Here is a 27,781-nt window from a genome sequence, read left to right on the forward strand (position 1 = left end):
TATATGATTAGCTCCAAACACTCCGCCACTTGGAGAGCTCTCGTGTGTTCCAGTGCACTGACTGATTCACAAACAAAGTCATTACAACATGTATTCACACATATCAAATAACAAACAGATGGCCATTGTGCGCCGGCTGATTTGTTTGTAACACGAGCGGCAGAAAAAAGGTAGTTTTTTGCTGGGCTTTGTTTAAGCACCGACTGTTTTATTCCCAGAGAGAGACATCTGGCTGCCGAGGCGGCTAAATCAACTCAAATGAAAGACAATCTTGTTTCCATTAATTTTTCCTGTGGCAAAAGCACTTGTTATGAAGATTCGAAATTACTGAGAAAGCTTCCAGATAATTCATCATATGAGCTGGACAGACAGAAGACACTGTTCGCACAGTGTCTGTCTTTATTTACTTGCTGTGATGTGTATCAGGTGGGGTGGCTAAAGTTAGTGTGTGTGTGTGTGTGTGTGTGTGTGTGTGTTAACATTTACATCGCAAAACTTAGTTCTGTAGGGCTGGGCAAATTCTTCTATACATATTAAACTTAAACACCAGTTTGCTTAAATGTATACAATGGTGCCAAAAGGATTCTGTACATTCAATTTGCATAAAAAAAAATAATTCCATTGCATTGGATGCAAAATATCAAAGCAGGTGGCATCTGTGAAGAAATGATGCTTTTCTCAGAACTACCTTGTAATAGAACTAACTGGTCTTAAGGGGATTTTTGTGTTTAATGTTAGTTCACACAGGTGTTCTATAATAGCTAGCAGAACAACCACAGGTGTAGTTATTCACATTGAAGACAGTTCAAAACGGAAGTTGTGGCTGAATTTAGAGTGACATTTCACCAAGTGAAATAGAATAAACAAAGAGAAAAAAATACACTATGTGCTAGATTTTAAAACTCCTGTCATTACAGAAGGAAGTACATTTTAAGATTTTGATTACACATTATTATTTAAGATGGTAACAGTATTTTTTTTTTTCATGTGTTTTTTCAAAAAGTAATATATATGATGAAATTAGTAATGTGTGCTAACAAAGTAAATTTGATCAATTTTTATTGCATGTGGTTTTTAACATACTGTGCAAACATGTTCTACGAAGCTTGACAGTTACCCAAATACACCTACTGCTCCTCCATCTGCAGTTGACTGAGTCCGAAGTTGCCTTGTTAGACTGCAATGTTTTAAAAGCACCATAGTGTTTACAGTCTTTAGGAAGAGTAACTGCTTGTTTCTGAATATTAAACTTGGATTGAAAACAGTATTTAAGAAGTATATATCAATTTTAATTAAGCTTAATCAAGTAAAGTGCAGGGTATACATTAAGTGTGTGGGTATTGGATACATAACAGATTGATTGTTTGTTTTTATTTTTTTTGCAGCATCATTTTTTTAGTTTAAAATTGATATGAATGTATAAGGTCTTATAATCAGAAATATCCTGCAATTTGGCATTTTTAAAAAATGACAAATATTAGTCTTTCAGTAAGCTGCAATACATGGAGAGTAATGATAACAGAATGAGAAAAGAAGCACTTATATAGCCACAGAATGTGTCAACTTCCCAAAGAAAAAATCAGTCCATCCGTCATGTTACATATTTTATAGAACGTTAGTGAAAACAAAGAGAGAATTTTAATTGAAAAGATCATTTAAAACTATAAGCAGATACAATGCCACTTTCAAGTAATTTGTTAACATTACATGACACCACCTGATGGTGATATTGAGATAAAGCACTGTCAGAGTAGCATAAATGTGCCCTGGTCAGTAGCGCCACCTGCTGGCCCTTTATATACTACGGGTCAAGTTGATTGCCATGTGCTATAACAAAATCCTGTTTCAGTTCTGTTTTAATTGTGATCAGCATGTATTAAACAAAATGGTGCACTGTCTGTGTTTGTGTGTGTGTGTGTGTGTGTGTGTGTGTGTGTATGTGTTTGTGTGTGTTTTTTTTGTGATTTGTTAGTTTTTTGTTTTTATTTTCACTAAATACCCAAATTATTAGAGATAAAGTGCTCTTACATTGAATTATCTTTTCCCTTTAAGGGAAATTTAATGTGCATTACATTCCACATTGAAAGGTAGTATCTTGTTTTACACTAAAAAGACCGAATATACAACTATGCACTCCTTTTGAACTAACCTCTTCAAAGACATGCAGTGTTTTTGAAGATCATACTTGGTATGACAAAAAGCATGCTTAGCAAAAGAAGGAACATGTTCTGCACAGATTGTGCAAAGACTGCAAAGAAAGTTTTGCCATACAAACTATTTCAAAGACCTTGCTGTGATTATCTCGCAACACACTGTAAACCCGAAGGAAATTTTTTTTTTCATTTTAAGTTAAGAAAATCAGTTTAAGATTGCTCTTAATGTAAAATATTTGATTAAGCCAACTCATACAGTACATTTAACTTAATTGTTGCGCAATCTCCATATGCTTAGTAGTGAAAACTTAAATTTGCTATAGCTACTTCAGCAAATACTAATGTACTATTTGGTAAAGCAATGTTTATAATTAGTATGTTGCTGAATGAGGCAATAAAGAAGATTCATAAACCGAACTCATGCTCCACTCTTTGCCATGATGGTATTAGCCTAGCAAAACACTGAGCACTACTAAATCTCACATTACGTAATTTTAGCATTTACTCTCCATTTTAAGTTCATTAAAGAAAGTTAATAATTTAGATTTACTTAATATATCTCAGTTTCAGTTATTGTATGTCAGTTATTTGTTCAATTCAAGTTAAACACCAATTGATTAATTTATTCATTCGGGTTTACAGTGCAACCCTTCTAGCCTCATACATGTATCCGAGAAAACTATTAAACATTTTATAATTATTGCATTATATGTGGCTCTAACTGAAGCATCCCAATTCATAAATTGAATTTTAAAAACATCACACACACCTGCAGCATGTTCACACATAAAGTTATTGTACAGTGTGTGGAGATGCGTATTTGGCAGCAAAACTAATAAAAGTTTAACCTTATGCAAATGAGCAGTGATAGACACTGTAGCACATGTGATCTGTCTGAGTTGAACTGCTGTCACACTCTTTAGTATGATCTTTCATCTTGATCTGCAGATCTGTCATTTCAATTTCAAAGCTGACACATTTACATTCAGTTGCTACTTGCTACCATCATCTGCATGATTCCTCAGATCATGGCACTGGTCAGGTTGCTGAGCGAGCGAATGCTGTTGGTGTGAAGGCTCTTCCTGCGAACGCTCCTCAGGTAGTTTCTGTACAAGATCACGCTGATCACACGGTCCTGAAACTGCTTCGACACAATGTAGAAGAGTATGATGTCCAGCACTGTGCTCACGTTCATCAGGAAGGTGGTGAAGGCCCCCCAGGTGTTGTAACCCCTTTCACTGCTGGCCAGCAGCATGGACACAAAACAGATGTGAAAAGGCACAAAGCATACCAGCACCTGAATGATCAATGTGATGATGATCCGGATGGACTTCTGCTTGACTTTTGGTTTCAGTTTGGACGTGCGACCGTGGATGAGGTTGTCTACGATGATCATGTAACAGCCCACCATGATGCACACTGGCACCAGGAAGAAGAAGACAATGCGTGCGAAGTGGACGGGATTGTCGCGCCGCAAGTAGATGATGTCGTGCATCTTGATGCAAGTGGTATAGTTTGAGTCACGGTCAGGGTCTTCCTCCAAGAGAACAAGCGGAGCTGTGCTGCCCAGAGTCATAATCCAGACTAAAGCACAGGACAGCAAGGCTTTACGAACGCTCTTTAGTTCTCGAGTATGTCGTGGCTGCACTATGGCCACATAGCGATCTGTGCTAATGAGGGCAAAGAGCCACAAAGCCAGGCAGGGATAGAGTACCGTTATTGCGGCATTGATCCTGCAGAACATGTCTCCAAAGGGCCAGTAGTCTTGACCGTAGTAGACCATTCGAAAAGGCAGCAGTAAGATAAATACCAGGTCCACTAAAGCGACATTGATCATGTAAACAGTGATGGAATTCCGTCTTTTAGTGGTCAAGGCAAAGACCCAGAGTGCGGTCAGATTGACCACTATGCCTATGATGAAAATAATCCCATAAAACACTAGGCTAACAGTCCGGTACACTTGGGGGACGTGGCCTTCCATGGCTGGTGAAGATGTGTTACGATCCATGATGGTTTGCCTGATTTGACAAATTAAAAAGAAAGCAATGTAAAACAATGTAAAGCCTTTTTCAGAGTTGAAAAAAAGGTCATTTTTGACAGGAATGGAAAAAATGGATTTGAGGGATAGAAGTACAGTTTGCTCAATGGATTCTACAAATTATTCAGCTGAAACATCCTTCCAAAGCAAATAAAATGCCATATACAGTTTTGGATGTATATACATTGTGTGCCATTGTAAAGTTGAACCCTTACAGCTCATTTTGATCCACCTAAAATTCATTATGACCTGTACACTGAGTAAGGCCTTTTCAATCTTATAGTATTTATCTTATAGTTGCAACTCTATTTCTAAGTATTTTTGTGGTTTCTTGTAATTGTGACCTTATGCATTACAACTGTGATTTTTCAAAATAGATTCAGTACTTTATATCTTATTTTAAACTCAAAATGTTTTTTACACTATTTTTAAATATTTTTTAATACACTAAATGGAATAGGTACAAAGAAAACACATGCATGTCCAAACACAGGAAGTCCAAAAATATTTGTTAATTTCAAACCTGTATGTCTTCAAACAACATGGGGGAGTACATGAAGACATTTTGAGAGAAAAATGTAAAGACATCAGGTTTAAGAGAGAAGTGAAAGACAATCCTTCTCAAATATGAGTGTTAATGTACAAAAAAAAAAATGTTGAATATCAGTCAGTATACCAATTCATTATTTAAAGTAAGAAGGCTGCTTTTACCTCAATTTGTTACTGATTGTTTTGGTTTTTCTGATTTAGAAATCTGTGCAGCAATAACATTCACCAACAGTCATCCTGTACCTTAAATGATTAACCTACAATTTTTTTTATGTAAACTGATGTTCTACTTAACTATTCAGCTTTATATAGAAAACACATTTGACCCTAAACAGTCTTTTGATATGACTGTAATCTTGTACAACAAAATTTGGCTATTTTAAACCCAGCAGTGTTACAAACAGCCAAAGTAAAACAAAAATTAAGGCTACCAACCTCAGAGATCCATGATGTTGGCATCGTAACTGTTCTGAGGGCTGTATAGCTGATGATTATAATGTGTCCTCACTGCCGAGCTTCGATCTAACAGAGGAAGTCATGAAGCCAGTGTCTTTATTTAGATTAGAATTTTTCTTTTGGTTTCTGTGAAGCCCCTTCACTTCCTGTAATGCATGTACTGGTGGAGAATATATCTCAATAGCAAACACTATGTCATATGCGGTTTTGAGAGCATTGGAAAAGTAAAGATGTGACAGGTTTGGGTGCTGGTTATTGATTGGGAAAATAGGGTTTGTCACACAGCATTAGCTCTCTTGGGAGCAGCACACAGCAGGTGGCAACAGAAGGCATCTGGTGTTGAAGAGTTTTAATTAAACACAGGATGCTGAGGTTGGTGGTGTATAAACAGGAAATGAGATCTTTGTAATGTAGGTTTGAGACAGCAGCTCATCTTAAGATCACAGGACGAAAAGAAAAACGCTCTAGACCTGACTAAACACAACATTTTTAGACAAACTCCCTTTTTCAAACTACTTCGGTCAAGAGGTCAACTGACATCTGTTATCTTAAAACTGGGATTTACTGACTGTTGTCTATGCCACATTTTCACATTTAAGAACACAAAAGAGCATAATTTGTTTAAAATGTGAACTGTCCCATTTATTATTGCTGTTGTTATTTTGTGATTAACCTGTGGAAACAAAACCCACACGAGTGGAGTGTTCCAGCACCTAAGCTTTAGCCTAAGGTGTGAAAGAGCGTACTTCAAAAACATCAACATTAAAACACTGTAATATGTGTAGTACATTCACATTCTCCACCGTATTCCACTTTGAACTTTTACCTCTAGTATTCGTTCCAATGTGACATGACATTTATAATGTACATCGACTGATTCATTCAGACTCCAAAACACAGTCTGACATTTCCTCTGCTCAACAGTCGCCCACATCAGGAAGTCGCTATCGTCTTAACATATCCATATGTATATTTCTGACACGCAAACATCGTTCTGTTAACAGATCTGTAATAGAAACCTGGGGATTTTTGTTTTTGGTTGCAATTCATATGGAAGTAGAAATGAACTAGAAAATGAGGAACGTCTCCATGGTCTCTGAGTGCACGTAGACTTTATTTTTTTTCAGTTCCTCCATATTAAAAAAGAGGAAGGAAGGGAAACAACCATAATGTAAATAATATACACAATTTTGAGCATCTTGTAGGAATGAATTGGAGCTATTTCAGGGGGTATTAGCAAAGTGGCTTGTGCTTTCTGGCAAAAATTTTAGTAATCGAAAATATTTTAAATATTGCAAATATTTGAATATTTTATATGACGTTATAACGCACTCTTTCCATTGTAAGTATACTTCTATCACTTAGAGCTTGAGCAATACAAATAAATGTATGCAATCCGGACAATGCAAATAAGACTCCCAAAGTGACCTAAAGGGCAGTCACTTTTCCTCCAAAAGATTAATGAATGAGTAGGCGTGTTGTGTTTTTTTTTTATATATATATGAATGATTTCATTGCAATGCCATACATAGCATAATAGATTCTAGAGAAGTGAATGTTGTAGTTCTCGAGAAAGGGCACCTGAATAATGACTTAATCTCATTGTTTTGTAGACTTGGAACTTATGACATATGGAAATATGAGATGGGGGTGATGAGAGACAGACTTGAGAATCATCTGAGCTGTCATGCATAACATGTAATATGGTGTTATTTTTTTACAGGTTTATATGTTCCTGTAATACTAGGTAAACAGTTCACAAAAAATACAATAATTATTAAACGGTTCCGCAGTGTAATTGACATAGTATAAAACAGTTTGTTTGGATATTGTACTGAATGTAACTTCCTACAATTATAATAATAAAACTAGGGTTTAAAAAGAAATATTATATTACCATGATATTCTGTGAAGATCTAAGTGTGATTTGTGTATTTTATTATCCTATCCACAAGCTAGCTGAAGCAAAACAAAACAAAAAAAAGAGAAATGTTTATTTCACCGAATGTAGCTTTGGCTATATGTAAAAAGAATTTATAAATTCATATTCATAAACAAGCAGCATTTATAGGATTTTTTTTTTTATCTGGCACCAAAACGTTACTGAGATGTAAATGCTATTGTTGTTTGTTTGTCAGGCAGTGCTTGTAGTGAAGAGTCAGTTGTTGTCAGGCTTTTTTTTTTACCGTTTATAGATCTACAGTATAAACAGTTTGTCTGTCAAGCTTCAGACTGTGTCCCTTTTCCTGTAAAAAGGATCAGTTCAAGGAGGTTTGAAGCAACACAGCAACTTCTGTCCAATTTTGCAAAGTCTAGCTAACCAAAACTAGCTAACCAAAACTCCCTCTGCATCTGCTGTTCTGCTGTTCTGCTTCTCTAGGGTCGTGGTCAAGTTACCTCGTATTGGTCTTGAACTTTTTCCTGTTTTTGTCTGTTGTCTCACTGAAACATTCTTTCACTTCCCTTCGGAGGATGACCTATTTGGCCTGTTGTTACACTAATACTACATGATACTAATGATACAATTCAGAAACCTTTTACACACATTTAAGTGCTTTTCTGAAAACTAGAAAAGAAATGTATTTAATTTATGATAATAAGCAAATTAATCTCCTGTCCTCTGTAGGCTATTTTAGCACTCTGGTTTTTCATCATGAAGCGTTCATTGTAGCATTCATAACCTTCACTTTTGGCTTTGTGGCTCCCTCGTATGGCAATTTGCTGTTATTGCACTGATTTACTGATTTCAATTTACCTGGCTTTAAGATCTTAACACAAAAATAAACATTTTGCACTAGTCACTGTGAATGGGAAGATTTTTTTGAGCATTCTAATTTGCTAATATAATATAATATTATTTATATATTAAATAGGACTTGCTGTTTTTCTGGGAGAATATAAGAAGGGTTTTTTTCCATTTAAAAGAGGGTAGCCAGCCAATAAAAAAAATACACATACTGTAAACACGCACAAAAAAAGTCACCATTTCACCAGGGTACATTTTGTTACTCATCCATTAGTTAGCGTATGTTCTTAATTGTTGTAGAAGAATTATCCATTTAAGCTGAAGTGCTAAAAACAATTGTGTAAAAATCACTGTCCTGATTCTAATAACAGTGCACCTCTTAGTGGACATAAAAGATGCTGCAGGTACTTTGTCTGTAAATAGACTAATTACTACAGTTGCTGCATTTACATGGACACTAGTAATATGTTGGACTAGTGGCACAGTTGTGATTTAAAAAAAAGTCAAAATTAACACGCAATCCTTGATCCATGAACCTGACCACTTTATTTAGCATTATATTAAACACTGAACAATGTTCAAATTCATCAGTCAGATGATTTTTTTTTATGTTGTTACAAAAGGTGTCCATGTAAACATAGCTGGTTGTTTGTCAAAATTAAATAACACTATTTCAATAATAATGTACCCATCTTGATCATTTGTTGCTTTAAAATAGCTACTAATTTGACATAATAAATTCATGCAAGCCTTGTTGTGTTCTGTGAAAGCTCAACTGGCTGATTTAAATACATGCTGACACGGCCAATATATGTTGACTGTCAATGCGACCGTTGCTGCATAAGGAACCACTGAGATAAAAGTGTGAATCTTTCCAGTAAAACAGTAAGGGGGTTTTGGTCAGGATTGTTCTTGCTCACGTCTTTGCACTGTCTTAGCCTACATTATACTACTACTTGCTTGTGCTAAACTATTTTTTTAACAGGTAAAATCACCAAGTGTTGGCATACATCTAAAGTCAGAGACTGCAGTCAACACAAAAAGAGTAATTCAGTGACTCATTAGTCACATCCTAGTGTTGGAATGATTAAGGACCAAAAGGGTCATTGAAGAATCAGTGATTAAATCTTTTCTTATGACTGGAATCAGAAGATTTGAGTCATTAGTCTAAACTAAAATCACCACAAGAACCATTTCTTGCTACTTGGTACAAGACTTCAGTATGTCACTGCATATATAGTGACATCTTGCATATGCAGCGACATACTGCACTTTTCTTTTTTTTTAAATACAAACTCAAGAAGATCACAAAAGAATTAAAACACAGAACAACAAATTCTATTACTCAAACTATAATGTGTAATATGTAGAACATGTGAAAGTGTGTGATAATCTTTAAACATGTTAAAAAACAAAATATCAACAACTGTCTGAAAAAAAATAGCTTTGACAGCATATAAAGTAATCTAAAGGGAAGAAATATGCTGGGATATCAAGTCAGTCAGCTGCATTTCTTATTGTTGTTTATATTTCAAAACCGTTGCTGGTGCTCAACAGGACGCTGCTTCTCTCTTTCTGAGTGCTTCTGGAGTTCATATGGATTTTGTCGTTCGCAAACACGTCTTTGGAGGACCCTTCAGGCGAGGTCCTGACCACGCTCGAGAAGGACATGCTCACTTGCTTTCTGAGCAGTTTGAGTACCTTCTTCTTGTATCCCTTGCAGGCAAAGAAGTAGATGAAGGGATCCAGACACGAGTTGAGGTTCATTAAGCAGACTGTGATGTGAAGGGAGATCTGAAAGTCATGCAGTTCTGAGCAGTCTGGGTTATACCGCAGCTTTCTAATCATGTATTGCAGGAGGTCGATGTGATAAGGTGTGTAGCACACCACAAACACTAGAATGACGGCACAAATCACGCCGATAACTTTGCGACTACGACCAGACTTCTCTGTCAATTTGTTAGATTTGGCCAGGAGGTGGAGCTTGGAGCAAAGTGCAGAATAACACACAAGGATCGTTATCACAGGGATGCCGAAGCCAAGCACCACGGCACCAATGAGCATGACAGGCAGGTTGTCGATCTTCTCGAAGTTGGGATACTCCATACACGTTATGTGACCACTTTTCTCCACGCTCGTCATGGGCATTGACAGCAAAGGTAGGGTCTGCATCAACACAACGACCCATACGGCAGCGCAGATGTAACGCACCTTCTGAATTTTTCGGAATCGGGAGAAGCGCAGCGGCAGAACCACTGCAATGAAACGGTCCACGCTCAAACAAGTCATGAAGTTGACGCTAGCATACATGTTGATGTAGAAAAGCAGCGCCACGGCTTTGCACAGACCCTCCCCCATCGGCCAGTGGAAGCCCTTGGCGTAGTAAATCGCACGCAAGGGCAGAGCAAGCGAAAACAAGATATCCGACACCACCAGGTTGGCAGAATAAAGAGTTGTGGAGTTAAGTTTTTTTAAATTTGGCCAGATGACATGCAAAGCCAACAAATTGCCCAGTAGTCCCACAATGCAAATCAGAGAATACAATGCAGGCAGGAAATACTGTGCCCAACCACGATGGTCGTACAGGTTGGTACAGGTGTCCGAGTCATTGTGGCTGGTGTTTGTAGCTTCTAACGTCTCCATGGGGTCAGTTTCGAAATCTGAAACGAGTGAAAACGGATACATTACTACAGAACTGATCAGGGTACAGTGTTGTTTCACTTAGGAAGTGTAAGCAGTTTACATCTTCTTTTTTACCTTCGGCAAACACTGAAGGAAATACTAATACCCACCTGTGGTTACAAAGCACTCGCCCCCAAACTCACTACAGCATTGTTTTTTTATGAACGTGTCAAAGTATTTGTACTAGTGTGTACGGAAGTTTGTGAATAGCAAGGAAGTTTTATGTCAATCATCAGCACAAATGCAAAGACGTGCACTGCATACTATTGAAGCGGCAAAAGGTGTTTCCTGTCAGTCCTACTTTAGCCCGAATTCTGCAGTCTCGCAAAGACCTTGACTATTAGAAAAACACTTTTGAATAGAACCGAGTAGAGATCTCTCTGGTTGGGTAACAATCATTGTGTAATGGTTGGTATACTTCTGCAAAGCTTATGTCCACTTTTCGGATTTGAAAGGGATTGAGAAGAAACTGCTTTTTTTTTTTTTTTTTTTTTTTTGCAGTTTGCATTTTTCAATCGCTCAAGCAGTTTTCACTGTAGAGTATGTATGTTAATAAATCATCAGTCTGCCAGTACACAGAGTTGTCACATGCTCTGAAGCAATACAACTAATTAAAATGGATATTTCAGCATATATCCATAAATAAATTATTAATATAAAGATGAATACATTTAATGAATAATGATACAAAAATTCCTCTTGAACATCAATTCACATATGTTAAATGAAGCAAGGACTGGTCAAAACCGCTTTAAAATATAGTGTGCACATTTCATAGAATATTCATGATTAAGTAATATTTGTGTGGTCCATAAAAATATTTTAAATAATTTTAAAAATATATGTACTTACCAACACTTGTGCCCCAGTTTTTGTCTCTGTTTTGTGTTAAGTGGTCTGATCATTGCAGTCAAATGTGGCACCTCCTGGTCCGGCATTAACCACGTTTTCTAACATACCACGACTGAGCAATGAAATACTATTTCCAGTCTGCTTTTGTAACCATGACGACAACATAATTTCCTGTATATCTGATCAAGATCTGCCCATTTTTTTTTTTCTTTTTCTCAGTAGTTCTCTTTCTAGTGAGGACCTCTCACTGTCACATGTTAATTACCATCCCACACGTGTCCTCCGTGTTCAGCTGTGGTTTCAGAAGGACGAAGCACAACAGGATTTTGTAACCCCTGTTAAGGTTTATTTAAAAAAAAAAAATTGAAAAATTGAATGTGTGAAAATGAATATTATTTATTTATATTATGTATTTATACATATATTTGTGTACTAATGTGGAAAAAATCCAGTTTCATTTATTATATAGTTTTAATTGTGAGTTAGTATGGTTAAATTTCAGTGGATATTACATGGAAAAATGCACTTTAGATTTTTATTCAGTTTTAATACAATGTGTGATTTATAATTTTTTTTTATTGTGCGGTTTGGAGCATCATTGGGTGTGAGAGTAGTTGTGAAAGTTTGCAGTTCTTCGTTCTATTGTTAGAAGTTGAAAATTACATCTGCAAGCTTTTGAAAGACTTCCCTGTTTAGTTTGAAACATCCTATTTGCACCTGTTGGCAACCACCTTAAACAAGGTTTCGATGAAATAAAGAACGCAAATGCCTGCTTTATAGCTGTACGTAACTACAGTAGCTAGCTTATTTGTCATAAGTTGTGAATACAGGCGGCAAGCCATGATTTTGTTCTTCACAATTTCTGTTATCTCATAAAATGTAAATATTTTCTGTAGATGTCTTATTGTATATTCTCAGTAACACATATAAAGTTCATGGCAACACACAGACACACAATATTATTATTATTATTATTACACTTTTTTTTTTTTTACAATACTTTCAGAGCTTTCAACTTTCGCTAAGTGGAAAATTGAAAGGTTATTTCCGGCCCAAAAGATATTATTCTTTTAACTTCTGAGAGGATGTGGCTTTTGATGAAGCTTTCCATGTGTGCAATCAAAATTAGGAAGCATTATATATGCAAACACTGCATGCTATTAAAAAATACAATGACTTATTTTTATTAGGTCACCTATTACCTACATCTGAAATAATGTTCAGAACTTCAACCTTTTCATAATAACAGCTCTCAAAGGCGTTTGTGTTTGTGTGTGACTGCATTAGTCAAAATGTCAGTGTACATTTACGCTCAAAATCATAAAAGTCTCTAAAATATATATCACTAAAAAAAAATATGTTGGCCTTACTTAACATTATGTCACCAGGTTCCAATGTTAGGTTGCATTTAGATAACAATATTGATTTAAGTTAACTTAAGTTTTTTACAGAAAGCTAATTCAGTGTTGTTTATTTTAATCAATTTAACATTCTTGACTTAATCTATTAGATTTAATATATTTAATCTATTAAGTAAGAGGGAAAAGGGAAATCCACTTCCTAGTTGCACGAGTAAAATTATTTTTGTATACTCAACTCAAATGAATTAAGTAAAGGGGTTGTAAAGAACTGTGTTGGATGAAGTTAATTTACTTAAGTAAACTGAACAGTAATTGAAAAGTAATTGAAACATGTTATTTAAAAATGAAAATATCATGTTTAACCAAAACACAGCAGTTTCAAGTCAGTTTAACAAAATGCAATTGTTTAAATGAGAAACCTAAAATAGTAGTATTTTACTTTATTTAATATCCAATTACAAGTCATTTATCTTATGCTTGTCTGCTTGGGGGGGTTTTTGGCATATTTTGAATGTTCACACATCACACCCTCTCTTGCTCTAACAACCCTAACAAAACATTCTGTAAACAAGGATTTTCTGTGAAGATTAGTGTGATAAACAGGAAACTTGAAATTAACTAATGGCTTCAGTTTCTTCTGTCAACACGTTGACCCTTGTTTCGCTGTTGCATACACACCTGTTGCGTCTGCACACAACAGAAAAACACATTTTTCAAATGTGTAAGCAATAACTTCTCACATCTAGGGTATGGTATATGCAACTGCTATTTCCCGGTGGTGTTTTTCATGCACTTCAGGGTGGTTTTCACACCCGCTGTGGCCTTCAGAACTCTCTGTTTAAACTGTTGAACTTTATAGAACGTCATTGACTTCTTGTTTTTATTTATATTGATTCATTAACATACATTTTTATTTTAGCTTTCTGAATGGTTGTACTGAACACATCAAGGGTTGATCCATGCACATTACTCTTCACTGCACATTGCTGCTGGAAGATTGAATGTCAAAAATGTACTGTCACTTAAAAACACTCCACCCACATCACATAGTGTTCATGAATCTGTCTGTGTCCGAATGAATGAAGTGGATGACTTGACGTGTCTAAAACATATATATAAAAAAAAAGACTGAATGTGTCTGCTTGGCTTCTAAATTAAGAGCTGGTGCTTTTAAAATCATACAGACAGGGATTTGTTATTATTAATGTCATATAAAGAATAATGCCAAATCAAATATTTTACAATCTATTTCTCACTGCAATTTTGTCCTAACAATATCATTTGGGCCACAAACACCACAGAGACTGGAAGAATGCTAGCTGAAATTGTTTCATTTCTTAAGCACATTAGACAGAAGTTTCTGTTTTGACTCATAGCAAAAGAGAGCGAAGTTGTTTTGAGTGTCAGCAAAGCACTTAAAAGTTTTAACCAGACGTACCATCAAAGAAATTTATTTAAAAAAAACTATCACCTTACCCTACTGAGATCTTCCAACAAGATACAGATGATGATGATGATTCCTTGTAATGCAGTAGAGGATGTAATCAAATGAGACACAAATGTCTACTTTCAGTATATCTGAGTTAAAGGTTAACTTGGTAAATGATTGGCAGCTGAGTCTGACTTTTTTCTTGTGGGTAAGTAAAAGCGTGAAGCACACGTTAGTAGTGTCACAGACCTGTGAATTAATGTTGTTAAAAACAGGAAATCTGTTTCAATCTATCTGCACATTGCTAGTATCAGTCTTAATTCTTCATCAATGTGCTAAATAAATTCCTCCAATATTAACGTGTCACAAGTGAGGCCTCTCTGAGTATTAGCAACACTTTCCCATAATCCCATACGTAGGACTACAGCATGTTGATGCTCTCTCTCGACATTTCGAACTATCCCCTTTACCTACCTCCATTAAGTCCATCCTACCCTCCAAGATCATCCTTGCTCTCGTCCAGTGGGACATAATGACAGAAATATCCGAGGCCCAAGTTGATGACCCCGTTCCTCCCCAATGTCCGGATGAAGTGATGCAATGTGTTCACAAATATCCTGTAAAAATGCTGTACACCCAAGTATCAACACAACCATCCAGCTTGTTTCAGTTCACTTCTGATGGTCATACTAAGAGATTACCAAATTTGTCCAAAAATTCCACATGTGCAGCATGTCAAAATCACGTCTAATCACCACTCAGTTGGTTTCTTACAACCCTTATCTTTTCCTGAACGTCCATGGTCCCATATTGCGATTATCTTCATCACAGATCTGCCCAACTCAAATCAGTACACAACCATACTCACCGTCATATACCATTTCTCCAAGGCCCCTCACCTGCTTTCTCCATTCATACTGCCACTAGAATTAGTCCGATTGGAGCTGTTACCTGTTGTGGGCAGAGAATGCTTAAAACTCTCTCAGAAAACCAGCCAGTGGACTCACCCCTTTTCAGTGTGTTCTAGGGTTCCAACCTCTTCTATTCTCGTGGTCAGAAGAACCTTTAGAGTTGCCGGCAGTGAACGATTGGTTACAGAGAAGTGAGGAGACCTGGAATGTGGCTCATGTACACCTCCAATGAGCAGTCCAAAGAACCAAGTGGCAAGCCAATCTTCACCCCAGACTAGGGCCTAACTTCGCTCCAGGACAATGGGTGTGGCTTTCAACCTGAGATCTCCAGCTTCGGTTCCCCTGCAGAAAGCTTAGCCCTAGGCACGTGGGTCCCTTCAAAATATTAAGACATAACTCCAGTATAATTTTGTTTTGGGTTTACCTGCAAATTATCATCTCACCCACTTTTTATGTCTCATTGCTCAAGCCCGCTGGTGGTCCGAGAAGAGAAAGGGAACCCTCCACTCATCATCGACAGCAAGGAGACCTTCCAAGTGCGAGAAATTTTTGACTCTCAATGCCGAGGCAGGATCCTTCAATACTCGGCGGCCAGGCTGTGCTCGCTTTGGGAGCTGCTCGCAGGGAGGGGGCACTGTCACTACCAGAGGGCTCCCTTTCCTGAGTACTAGCAGCTATTTTCGACTTAATTTCTCATAACCCCTTATCAGCCACACCCTTTAAAAACTGTACCCTGACTCAGTATTTGCGAAGTTTCATTTAGCCAGTCTGACATTTCAGAGGGTTGTTCCCAGTGTAGATTCTGCTGTGTAAGATCCTGGATTGTTCTCTCTGTACTGATTCACTGCTGCCTGCCTTATTGACCCTGTTTGCTGTCTCTAACCCAATTGCCCTTGTCTGCTGCCATTTCTTGGTAAACATTTGTTTCTGGAGTGTCTCTGATATTACTAATGCTGGTGATCAATCTCTGCCTGTTCACGTGGTCTTAATAAAACTGCAGATGGATCCGCATGTTTCTGATTCTTCCTTACAACACAATAGAATAATCTGAAACAATACTTGGGTAGGCTGGCTTTTAATCAATGTTTAATTAGTGCCAAGGGGCCCAAAATGTGCCATTTTCGCATTAGAAATTAAGACTCATCAGACCAGGTAAACTTTTTTTTTTAGCCTATGCTCTCTTGCTTTTTGGTTTTACTTGCTTTTCTATCAGTTTGAACCAGTCCGACCATTCTCTTGACTTTTGACAATTTGACAATTCATCCACAGAACTGCCACTCACTGAATATTGTCTTATTCTCTGTAACCCTAGATGGTTTTCTGTGAAATTCTCAGTGATGAGCAGTTTCTGAAGTACGCAGACCAGTCTGACACCACACTTAAAAAAACGAATTGCTTGTTGATCTAACTTAATAAAACTGACACCAATTTGCATTAATTTAAACCAAATTATTCGAACTTAAAGTTATATGTACTGATGAGTAAAATGCATGCTAATTTAATGCGATTTCCAATTTTATTTGACATGTTCTGTAAATAATTCGCTCTTGTTGACCCAACCATTGCAATTGCTGTGCCGAGTTTTGAGTTTTGGCCTGGTAGTTTAAATTAAAAAGATAATTTAAAATGGTTAGTTTAAGCTTTTAATGGTTTTTTCGTTTATCATGAAGAGGTGGTCAGTAGCTGTCACACACACACACACACACACATCCACATCATTGACTGTGAAGGGTAGAAGTGCTGACCACATAGTAAGTCACACACTCCCCTAACCATAGTCTAACAAAAAGGTTTACACCTCACCATGACAGTAAAGTCAAAAATTAATAAACATTTAAATGTCAAATGTAACTGAACAACAAATTTCACTAAAAAAATTCATGTTCCCTTCACTAAAAACACATTAAACAGCATCTAATTTCAATATTTATTCTCTTGATCTATCCATAAGCAAAGCATGCTGGTTTAAGAAACAAAGAGATATGTGCAGTGGATGAAGCTTTAGAATGTTGTCTTCTGCTGACATAATGAGCAGAACGTAGTTTGTGGGTTTTAACACTTTTTTTTTTTTTAAACTGTAGTTGAAAACTCTAAATGAAGAGATCATTTGCAAAAAACGATAAATGATACTTGTCATGTGTAACCTTACACCTTGACAAGTTTTGTCAAAAAAGTAGGTAGCAGGTATTGTCCACTTTTTAAGGCATTATGAATTTAGCCTGTAGAAGCAGATAAACACCCTTATTCATATAAGAATATACTTTTAAGTTTACATTACCTTTATAAATGTAATAAACAACAAAATATTTTTGTTGATAAAGAAAGTACATGCTTTTTGCTCTGACCAAAGTTATTTGAAAGCACTTAAAGACTGTCATTATTTACTGTCTCTCAAATTGTTCCAAACCTGTATGAATTTATCTCTTTTCTTAAATATAAAAAAAGATCATAATGTCATGATGAAAACGTACCTGCAGGAACATTTTTGCAAGATGTACATTGTACATTTTGTGGCATATTTAATGTGAAATGTCCATTAAGTAGCCCTAAAAGAGTTTATTTTTTCCCCCCTTCATACAGATGATCGTACTCATGGTTCACTTTACGTTTTGTACGTCACCACGGTTCCGATCTGAAATGTCTGATCTGAAAAATAAAAAAATATTGAGTTGTGCTATAACAATTACAAGCAATTACAATGCTGCTTTTTTTTTGTTTTTCAGTCTCTTATCTTTGAGCTCTTTCGTCATGAGTTGTATCCCAACATCAAGACATATGGAGCTGTGCTTCCTGTTATACCACCTCTAGTGTTCGTTTCTGTTGAACTGCAGTGATATTTATTGGTATGTGTTTAAAATTTTGCTAAAACGTTCCCACAGTTAGGTTTACATCATGAGATAAGGTTGAAGCAAACAGTTGATGTTTTCCATTGTATTTTTTTTTTTTTAATTATGGAAGGCAAAGGGGACCATCGGCTCTTGTGGACCAGAAAAAATTAAGAAGCTCTTGGGTAAAATAAAAAACCTGTGACTTTAGAAAATTCCAGTTGCACCACTGGAGAAACATGAGCTACTTTCATACTTCAAAGTGAATGTTGCGTAGGCTGTCAGCGGAGGGAAAGAAACCTCTTGGATTTCATTTAAAATTTCATCAGTTGTGTACCAAGAATAAACAAACTTTTCAGGGGATTGATACAACATGAGTGTGGCGAAGACAAGATTGCAACACACCAGCAGGAAGTTAGAGCTTGTGGTAAGGATGCTCTTGCTGACTTCACACAACTGGGTGTTAGGTTAACTGGCAAACAAAAAAAAAACAAGTTAACAAAGTAATCAGATAGTAAAGTGATACCATTTTCAAGTTTCTTCTTTATGAAAGTGTTTTTGGACGTTTGTCACATAAATGAAATGATCATATATCTCCCCTAACTGAGTTTGCTTTTCGTATTCGGGAAGCAGCTTGACATTTTGGTCAAGGTGGTCACAAGTAAATATTTCTATGTATGGGTTGGTAGCATTGCCATTGTTTATCGTGTTGTTATCATGGCAGGGAGATCGTATCATCCTGTCATATAGACTCAGGAAATGACTGTTTAGTCATTGTAGAGTGTTTCTACATCTTTATTTTGTTTTGGTTGCTTCCTGCCAAACAGGCCAGTAAGTACCGTGCTCATTCCCCACGAGGAGGGTTTCCCCAACTTGACTCTTGGTATCATTTCAGAAAAGTATGGTAATCTTCCCTCATGAAAAAGTAAGCTTTTAGTATGTTGCTTTTAGTCTACTGTTCATGTACTTCTCAGAAATATAATTAAAATGACTTGTAGTCAGTACACCTGATAAAATAAACTTGTAGTATACTACTTCTTGGCAAGGGTTGATTTTTCTTTCTTGGTTTCTACCTAGAGGAAAGTCTAAGATATCTCATTTGAGTTTTCTTAGGCACATTTAGTTTTGGCTTGCTCACTGGGGGTTTGTAAAGCCATTTAAATGTATTGTAAAAAGCAGTTCCCACGTACTTTGATTTGAATAAAGTAATATACAAATAAATGAAAATGTTACTTTTCCCAAACGTATTGTGACAAAAGAATTGGCTAATGCAAAAGTGTTGACTGTGACAAGGATGCTGATGTAATCCTTATGTAGCTTAAGAAGATATTGCAATAACATGAATTTTACATTTGCCAAAAGAACAGTTAAAAACAACACCAATTATTCATTTCATGTCATGTTATTTTGAAAAATAACAGTAATATTTAAATATTCTTTTGTTTAGTTTATTTGATGTAAACAGCTCCTAATTTCCACATTAATCCAGTATGATTTTGGCCACAATAACCGGTGCCTAAAAGTTAGCTGTGTTTACTCACTAGATGGCAGTAATTCTCTATTATTGCATTTTTAAGATTCCGCAGAATTCTGTGATCTTATAGCATGAGCCTGAAAGTATATTTATTGATTTACGCTGCTACAAGCCTATTGGAAGCCCATTCATGTTTTAAACAGTCCTGATATAATAATAACTTTATTTAAACAATGTATGTCTATATAACTCTACAAAGTAGGCTAGAATATTCTTCATATGCTTATAAAGCAAACTACAAAGTTAAACAAAAACAAAGTTGTTTGGCAAACTGAACTAATGGGAGGTGAAAATAGAATGGAGGCTGTCTTTAAAAGTAATTGTTCACTAAACATGGAAATTTGCTGAAATTTAACTCACCTTCGGGTCATCCAGGATAAAGATGAGCAGTAGATTCTCCGCAGTGAATGGGTGCCATAAGAATATCCAAACAGCAAATAGAAACATCTCAGTAACACACAACATGACTCCAGTCCATCAGGTCATGTCTTGTGAAGTAGCAATCTTGGATTGCCTGAGGGTGAGTACATTTTCAGCAAAGGTTTTGGGGTGAACCATTCCTTTAATTTGACATTCTGATCTGTAGATGTGTGACCATTTATTATGTGACCTAATTTTATATTGTTTCCACATAGCTCCAGGATGTTAGCAGTAGAACACAGTTCCTTTTTTTGCATATTCAATTTCTCAAACCCCCTTCACACATCAGATAACACAGGGCTTTTATCTTTCGTGATTCATTTGTTTAAAGGATGTTGCTTTTCTCATTTCTGTGTATGAATTATATGAATTGTATGCATCTTTGTTACACTACTACTGCATTTTGCATGTTCATATATGTATATATATGTATATATGTATGTGTATATATGTATGTGTGTGTGTGTGTGTGTGTGTGTGTGTGTGTGTGTGTGTGTGTGTGTATAAATCATTACGTATGTACATACATACACACAATAACTTTGATACCGAAATTGTATATGTGAGTTTAAAGTGCACAGTGGTAGTGTTAAGTTAAAAGTTCCACTCAAGGCATCACAGCTTCCTCAAAAACAATGAGAAAGGATAATGTTTACGTGAGACAAAAGTTGACATAAGTAAGCTCCAAAAGCAGATCATGGTGGCAGAGAATGAATTTGCATTTTCATTCAAAACCGTTGTGAATAAATTAGCAAGTGAGAGGGCAATATGCTAATGTTTCACTGTGATGTCAACACAAAATGCCTTGGGACTCTTTTCAATGATTCAGAGTCGACTCTTTCTTTTGAGAGACTTTATACACGGTGCACTGTCAGATTTAAAACTTTGCAGGATGTTTTCATTCACTTAAAGCTTGAAAGGCCATTTTCAAAAATCAATAATAGGGGCACTTTGATCTGTTTTAATGTTAAACTCAGTTTAGCTTCAACCCTAATTAAACGCCCCTGAAGCTAATCAAGCTCTTACTAGACGTGTTAGAAAGTTTCATATAGGTGTGTTGAGGCAAGTTAGAGCTAAACTCTGCAGGACATTGGCCCTCCAGAACCGAGTTGGGACAGCCCTGTATTACATTTAAAGTTGTAGTTTGTAACTTTTTTTTGGGTTAGAAATGATCCAGAATCAATATATGAGCAAGAACATAACCAGCCAGTGTTCAAAACTATTACCTTACTTTTTTAAGTTTTCTAATTTGAGTGGTACTGGGAGGTTTTCGCAGGGAATTTAAGCATGCCACCGTGTCATTACATCACATCTGTAAACATGAAGAGGCTGTCCTGGCAAGTACAGGCTATGGCCTCATTCAGCTAAGAATTCTGCAGGAGCCTACTCTCACAGCAGCTGGAAATAAATGTGAAAAAATAATTTCGATGTCGGATTGTAATCTAGAGGCGGCCCATTCAAACTAGTGTAGATTCAGTTACATAAGGAGCTTAAAATCTTGATTTAATGTTGGGTTCCAAAATATAAAAAATATGCTCACATTTATTTCTTAAGGTCTTATGGGTTTGGGGGTGACATGTACCTTTAAGTACCTTTAAGTTTGCTGACAGAAAGGTCTATGATTTCCAACTATAATGGGGGAGTTCTGTAGCAGAATATCAGGCAGTCTGTCTTTCACTTACTCTAAATTCGGAAAAAAACAACCCTATGTTCATTCAGTTTAGGAGCACTCCACTGGGGTCTGGGACTTTTAGCATATCTTGGCATAGATAAATGAATCCAATTAGACCAGTAACATCTCGTTGACCAAAGAGATATTCGATATTTTGATCTATTTAAAACTGGACTCTTCTGTAGTTACATTGTGTACTAAGACCAGCAGAAAATGAAAGTTGTGATTATGCTGATATGATTAGAAACTATAGTCTCATTCCACCGTAATAATCAAGGAAGCTTGCTGCAGTATTATTGCCGCAGCAGGCGTAATGATACCATGCATCGCCTGTAGAAAATAGTCCCAGCTTGCAAGACATGCTCCTGTGCAAGCAAGAGGGACGGGCTGTTTCAGGTGCTGCGTGATATCACTGCATCTGCTGCGGCCATGGTGTGTGTCACACCCCTGAACTGTTCTGTGTGTGTTTTGATTCCCCATGTGCTCAGTGTGACTCAGTGTCTGTCCTTTAAGTGTATCATTATGTTCAGGTGTGCGTTGTTAATTATCTTTATTACCTTCCTTTTGTAAGTTAGATTCAGTTTTAGTTTTTCTAATCACTTCGATGTATACATGATTTTTACCCTTCTGTGGATTATTAAAGAACTATTATTCATCTTCATATTGAATGTTCTTCCCGCACCACACCATGACAGTATGGCATCAAACGTTCTTGATTATTGTGCCGAAATGAGAGTATAGTTCAAAATGAATGGGTTCAAAAACAGGAAAACAACCAATTAACGTTGAAGTTGGAGAATCTATTTCCTATTTCCAAAAAAATATGTGAGGCTAATTTGGGTCATAAAAGTTAATAGTTTAAATCCTATTACAGTAGAAGAGGTTGAAGCATTAATTTCTTCGTGCACTATGGTGCTATGGTATGCGCTATGGTATATGCCTATTTCTGTGTAAAATACAAAATAAACAACAACTTAGAAACCAGGGCAGCAAATGATTGATGTGAACCACAGAAACCAAAGGATTTTTTTTTATGAAACACATTGTAACTAGTATGTACTATATGAATAAATATCAGACTTTTTCTTTTGCTCTGACTGGTGATGAAATAATTTTGGTGGACTTGTAAATGCAGCAAACCACTATTATTTGTTTGCATCGACAAATAGCAAAAAACATTTGAACTTGGGAGTCGGAGAGAAATAGAGTGGAAAATATTCATGTAAAATTAAGTTGTTACTTTATAATAGACACACAAAACATACAATCCGCATAATGTTTTTTGTGTTGTTTATAATTTAGTCAGAATTCACTTAATTCCCTATTTAATGTTTTAGCCAGATACTATGAATTTCTAATCGTTGTAGAACTTAAATTAAATTGAGTACATATTCTCTACAAAGACAATTTTACCACCCACGTTATCTGCCACCTACATCCTTGTGTTTTGTAGGCTGCTGTATGCTTGCCACATTCTCCGCATTTTTTTATAGACACGTAGCTTCATGGAATACACAACAAAGTCTAGCAAACCACCTGTAGTGGCTTAAAAAGACACATCGTGTGCTTGTGGTAATGTTGATATCCTGTTCTGAAGCTCAGGTGAAATTAAGCAGGAAAAAGAACATCACTGCAATGTGTGTGCTTAACACCCACGTGCTCCCATCAAACACGTGCTGCACTGCGCTTTTTGGTCCCCGCTGCCCACACAGAGGTGTGTGATGGTGAAGTCATTGCTGTTTCGTAGTAACACTGTTTCAGTTGATATGTCTCATATGTCAGAGCTCCCATGAGTTAATTCGAGTGGCATGACATTCTAAGAAAAGCTGAGATGTGATTTCTGCTTATAGATAAATTACTTTTTGTTGTGGCGCTCACAATCTTGTCGTGCATTCCCATGGGTTGATAACTAAATGGCAAATTAGGTCATCAAAAACATTTTTGACTCTTTTTTTTTTTTTGTGTTGTGTAGGTAGCTGGAGATGAAAAGAGGAAAAAAATACAACAACTTGTAAATGAACTCTTTAATTGATATTCAAAGAAAGTTGACAGCTTCGTAAGTTAAAATTTCCAAATGGAATGGGACGCCATTATAAGGGTTCGCTTGAAATGTTACACATTGTGAGCGTCTTTAAAGCAAAACACAGTATTTAAACAGCAGCTTATGGAAATGTCATACACCTACATAATCACTCATACTTAGAATGGTCTTTTAGCCTCCTTGACCTTTGTGAGGGACTTTTCCAAATAATTCATTATTCTTGAAGAGTTAGTTTGTACAAAAAATGAAAGTCCTGTTATCATTTACTTGCCCATAAGACCTTTTTCTCAACACAAATGAAGAGATTAATGTTTATTTGGGTAGACAAATTGGATTAAACGGCATATTTCATGTTTTTTTTGTTTGCTTTTTTTTTTTTGATAAATCTGATAAAATTGATAAAGTTTTTGTATGGGTTTGGAGGGTAAGCAAATGCCAGAATTTTTAATTGACATTGAGAATTAAATCTCAGAATTTTTATTTGACGTCAGTGAAAGGCCTACATGACCAAGTAAAAAAAAAAGGAAATAAATTCCAATAGCATAGATATTAATCACAATAAGAAATATATTACACAAACAAAATGAGCAGTTCTAAATGTGACAAAATTATATTAAATTCATATTAAAATTCATAATGATCACAAAAAACAACATGAAATCGGTAATCTTATGTCAGAAATCTTAAATTCACAAAAATGTCAAAAATAAAAACAAAGAGATTTTAACACCATCAATAAGGTATTGTATTTTCTCAGAAAGAAAAGATATGAAACTGTACTCTAAAGCTATCCAACCGCATTTTCACACGTGTGCAGACATTTCCTCTGCAGTTTGCACCGTTTTTTTCACATAATTTCAGCCCTCATGTGTTACTGCTGCTGTTTTCCTGCATGCTCCTGGATGATGCTGAAATGGAAATGTAGCTCTTAAAAAGACTCATGACTCTCTGCTTGTATGTTTTGATGGCAAAAAAGTAAATAATAGGATCAAGACAGGTGTTAAAGTTCATCATCGCAACGGTTACCTGCAGAGACATTTTCAAAGTCTTTAAGTCCTCACAGTCGGGCTCACTGAGTAGCCTTCTCACTGCAAACTGCATGATGTTGATGTGGTAGGGACTGAAACACACCACAAAGCTCAGCAGAATGAGAAGGATCATGTTTTTGGCCCTGCTATTGCTTCCAGACCTGTTGGTCACTGGGTTTTCTTTGGCTGTCTTTGAGAGCTTGCAACTGACCTGACTGTAGCAGCACAAGATGAGTCCCAATGGAAAACAAAAGCCGATGATGCATGCAAACAGGAGAGTGATAGCCATCCCGTGGCTATCTAAATTAAATAATTCCATGCACGTTCGATGGTTGGCCCTGGTTTCCATAATGTTCCTAAAGAGCAGAGGGGAGGTCTCAAGAAGCACCATCACCCATACCAGAATGCAGATACATCGCACGACTTTGATTTTCCTCAGTTTTTGACACCTCTGACGGTGCAGCATGGCCAAGTAGCGATCTACACTGATGCAAGTCATGAAGGCAATGCTAGCGTAGGTATTGCTGTAGAAGATCATGGCAGTCAGCCGGCAAAAGAAATCTCCAAAAGGCCAGTCGAAGCCTCGGATGTAGTAGGTGATTCTGCCGGGAAGAGCCAAAGTGAAGAGTGTATCAGAGATGGCCAGGTTGATGATATATAGGGTGGTGGAGTTCATCTTCTGCTTTTTCTGACAGGTGATGCAGAGGACCAGGCTGTTACCTGCCACGCTGATGACAAAAATCAGGCAATAAAAAATAGGAAAGATGATCCGCGTAGACTCCTTGTAGATGAAAACATCACAAGTCTGGTTTAAGAAGCTGGCATTCATTGTCATCTTCTGTTGCGATGTTCCTGAGACTGTTTGGGAAAATACAAACCTGTTACAAATACATAGTAAACATAGTAAAAACTTTCAATAAAAAAAATTTATATATATATTGACTTGGAAACTTTTGGAGCGCAATGTTTTGCTTGTGTGTAATATAATTCGTGATTCAAAAGATTGCACATCAGTAAGCCGCAATAATTGTCTGATACTCACAGCAGGTTTGATTGTCTGTCTCTCTTTCAGCTGGATAGTGATGTGACTCAGTAAGCGTTTTGCTGAATTACTTCAAAAGAGACCCACCCCCTTAAACCTGATTGGTTGAGCTCAATTGGGGTTAGATAAGGTATCCTGTAAATCCTATGTAAAAAAAAAAAAAAAAAACAACAACAACATTTTTGTAAAAGTCTGTTTAATGTCTTGTTTTTTTTGTTGTTGTTGTTGCTTTCAGTTTTAATTACTGTCAATTACCTACATTACATAAATACTTTTAACTATTAACACATTCCAAGGAAGTCCAGGTAAACTCATTTGAGTAATTCTAAAATAATCAACTATTGAATGTTCCAGTGGTCATGTTCAGAAGTCTTAATGCATTCACGAATTTTCCATTACTACCAGTCAAAAAAACATTTTTCAACACCTGCAATAATAGCCTACCTCTTTTTCTGGTTATTACAGCTCACGTACAACCACAAGCTTATATTTCTGCAGCACTGACCCAGTTAACGTGCCAAGTACGTTGAGGTACCTTTGCAGGGCTTAACAACATCCTTTTTCAAAATCATCAGGATAAATGTACCACACCCCAGGCATGGATGCTGGATGCTGCTTTAGACAGAACATCAAAAGTCACTTTAAGCGTCAGGTTTAACTGAAAACTAATTATGCATGGTTGTGCAACTTTGATTTAGTATGAAAACGCAGGTAGTTTGCAGTACCCAGCAAGCTAGTCAGGCTGCTGATAACATCTGTGGTTTATAACCACACTATACCTCATCCTCATGTTCGATATATAGCAGCAGTTTCCCAATCACTTGGTTTTCTGTTGATGAAAGTAGTGAAAAAAACAACAAAAAGCACTGACATTTATTTCACAATACTGACAAACGTGAAGGAATGTGCGAGAGTCATTCGCATATACCTGTGGTTTTTATCTTGCACGGAACCTGGCACTATATGTGCTTTTACATAAACTTTGAACTTAAAAGTAACTGCTGCGAAACTTGCTACAGATTATATTAACACCTTTGCGTGAGTCATTATCGAGATTCTAGTTTTTTTTAGTACTTTCGCAACTCCGTAAAGTTCCGTTCATTAGAAATACTAATGCACACAAACTAATAATAACCAATACTTAATCAATCTTGTTTAATGATAAGATAAGCATGTTAGGGCAGGTATTAAGATTATTATATAGATATATCATTTATGTGGCCTTTGAGGCAGTATCACAAAAATGATGATTGTTTCCAAATGTGTTTCCCAGAAAACTCTTCTGGTTGTTCTGATAAATATACAGTCTCAGTCAAAATTAATTTGTTCAGCAAAAAGATATGTTAGTTCGCAGACAAAAACAATGTGCCACAAAGCCACAGCGTTCACACTTTTCAGGGGAAATCTACCTACAAATTGCTTCAAATATGCAAAGACAACCTATAGCTGTCTGCATGTTTAGACAGTAAAAAGCACTATAACAATGTTTATAAAATGTTTATATATATTTTTTTTATGATAGCTTTGCAACCACCGTTAAGTCATGAAGTATAAGTTACAGCTGGTTTTAACACTGTAATTGAAGGAAATAGTTTTCGAGAGCAGCGAAAGGTCACTTATCATCACCAGTCGCTTACAGTTATGATACATTTCACACAGATCACAACACCAGTTCCTCGCGTGGACAGCTTTTCAGATAATAGCATACTGTAGGTCAGTGGATTTCACGCTTTAGTATAATCACTGCAGAAAAGTTTTATCTTACTTACTAGTCAAAATATAAGATGGAAAATGACATATGTTCATTTATTTCAGACACCCCCATTTGTCGATTTTGTCACGTGAATACATGACTTATTAAAGGACAATTGTCCAATTAGACCAATGCTGGAATAGACTGAGGTGCACACGCATTATCTGATTAAACAAATAAACAATAAAAGAATTTTAAAAAATGCACCCAGTCAGTTTAAACACGATGACACGACACGTCATTGGTTATAGACTGCAAAGTGCTTGTATCGCAGTGTAACATCAATTTA

General features: G+C 36.4%; 3 protein-coding genes across 5 annotated transcripts; all 3 read right to left on the reverse strand.

The window, feature by feature from the left end:
• Nucleotides 1-1,267: 1,267 nt before the first annotated feature.
• On the reverse strand, nucleotides 1,268-5,442 carry gpr18 (G protein-coupled receptor 18). Its single transcript, XM_043249094.1, has 2 exons — nucleotides 5,176-5,442; nucleotides 1,268-4,171 (listed from the first exon to the last, which is right to left on the reverse strand). Exon 2 carries the CDS (start codon nucleotides 4,159-4,161, stop codon nucleotides 3,175-3,177), a length of 987 nt encoding a protein of 328 aa, XP_043105029.1. The 5' UTR covers nucleotides 4,162-4,171; nucleotides 5,176-5,442; the 3' UTR covers nucleotides 1,268-3,174.
• Nucleotides 5,443-8,462: 3,020 nt separating this feature from the next.
• Nucleotides 8,463-14,834, reverse strand: gpr183a (G protein-coupled receptor 183a). Of its 3 annotated transcripts, XM_043249091.1 has the most exons (3): nucleotides 14,314-14,660; nucleotides 11,477-11,811; nucleotides 8,463-10,602 (listed from the first exon to the last, which is right to left on the reverse strand). In XM_043249091.1, the coding sequence occupies exon 3, from the start codon at nucleotides 10,583-10,585 to the stop codon at nucleotides 9,467-9,469; it is 1,119 nt and encodes a 372-aa protein (XP_043105026.1). In that variant the 5' UTR covers nucleotides 10,586-10,602; nucleotides 11,477-11,811; nucleotides 14,314-14,660; the 3' UTR covers nucleotides 8,463-9,466. The 3 variants fall into 3 exon arrangements, with proteins under 3 accessions (XP_043105026.1, XP_043105028.1, XP_043105027.1); XM_043249093.1 differs by lacking the exon at nucleotides 11,477-11,811 and having other exon boundaries at nucleotides 14,314-14,834; XM_043249092.1 differs by lacking the exon at nucleotides 14,314-14,660 and having other exon boundaries at nucleotides 11,477-14,283.
• Nucleotides 14,835-23,637: 8,803 nt separating this feature from the next.
• On the reverse strand, nucleotides 23,638-25,841 carry si:ch211-184m13.4 (uncharacterized protein LOC798560 homolog). Its single transcript, XM_043248410.1, has 2 exons — nucleotides 25,740-25,841; nucleotides 23,638-25,555 (listed from the first exon to the last, which is right to left on the reverse strand). Exon 2 carries the CDS (start codon nucleotides 25,530-25,532, stop codon nucleotides 24,534-24,536), a length of 999 nt encoding a protein of 332 aa, XP_043104345.1. The 5' UTR covers nucleotides 25,533-25,555; nucleotides 25,740-25,841; the 3' UTR covers nucleotides 23,638-24,533.
• Nucleotides 25,842-27,781: the final 1,940 nt, after the last annotated feature.

Source organism: Puntigrus tetrazona, chromosome 9, assembly GCF_018831695.1.
Source record: "Puntigrus tetrazona isolate hp1 chromosome 9, ASM1883169v1, whole genome shotgun sequence".
In the NCBI taxonomy this organism is placed as follows: Eukaryota; Metazoa; Chordata; class Actinopteri; order Cypriniformes; family Cyprinidae; genus Puntigrus; species Puntigrus tetrazona.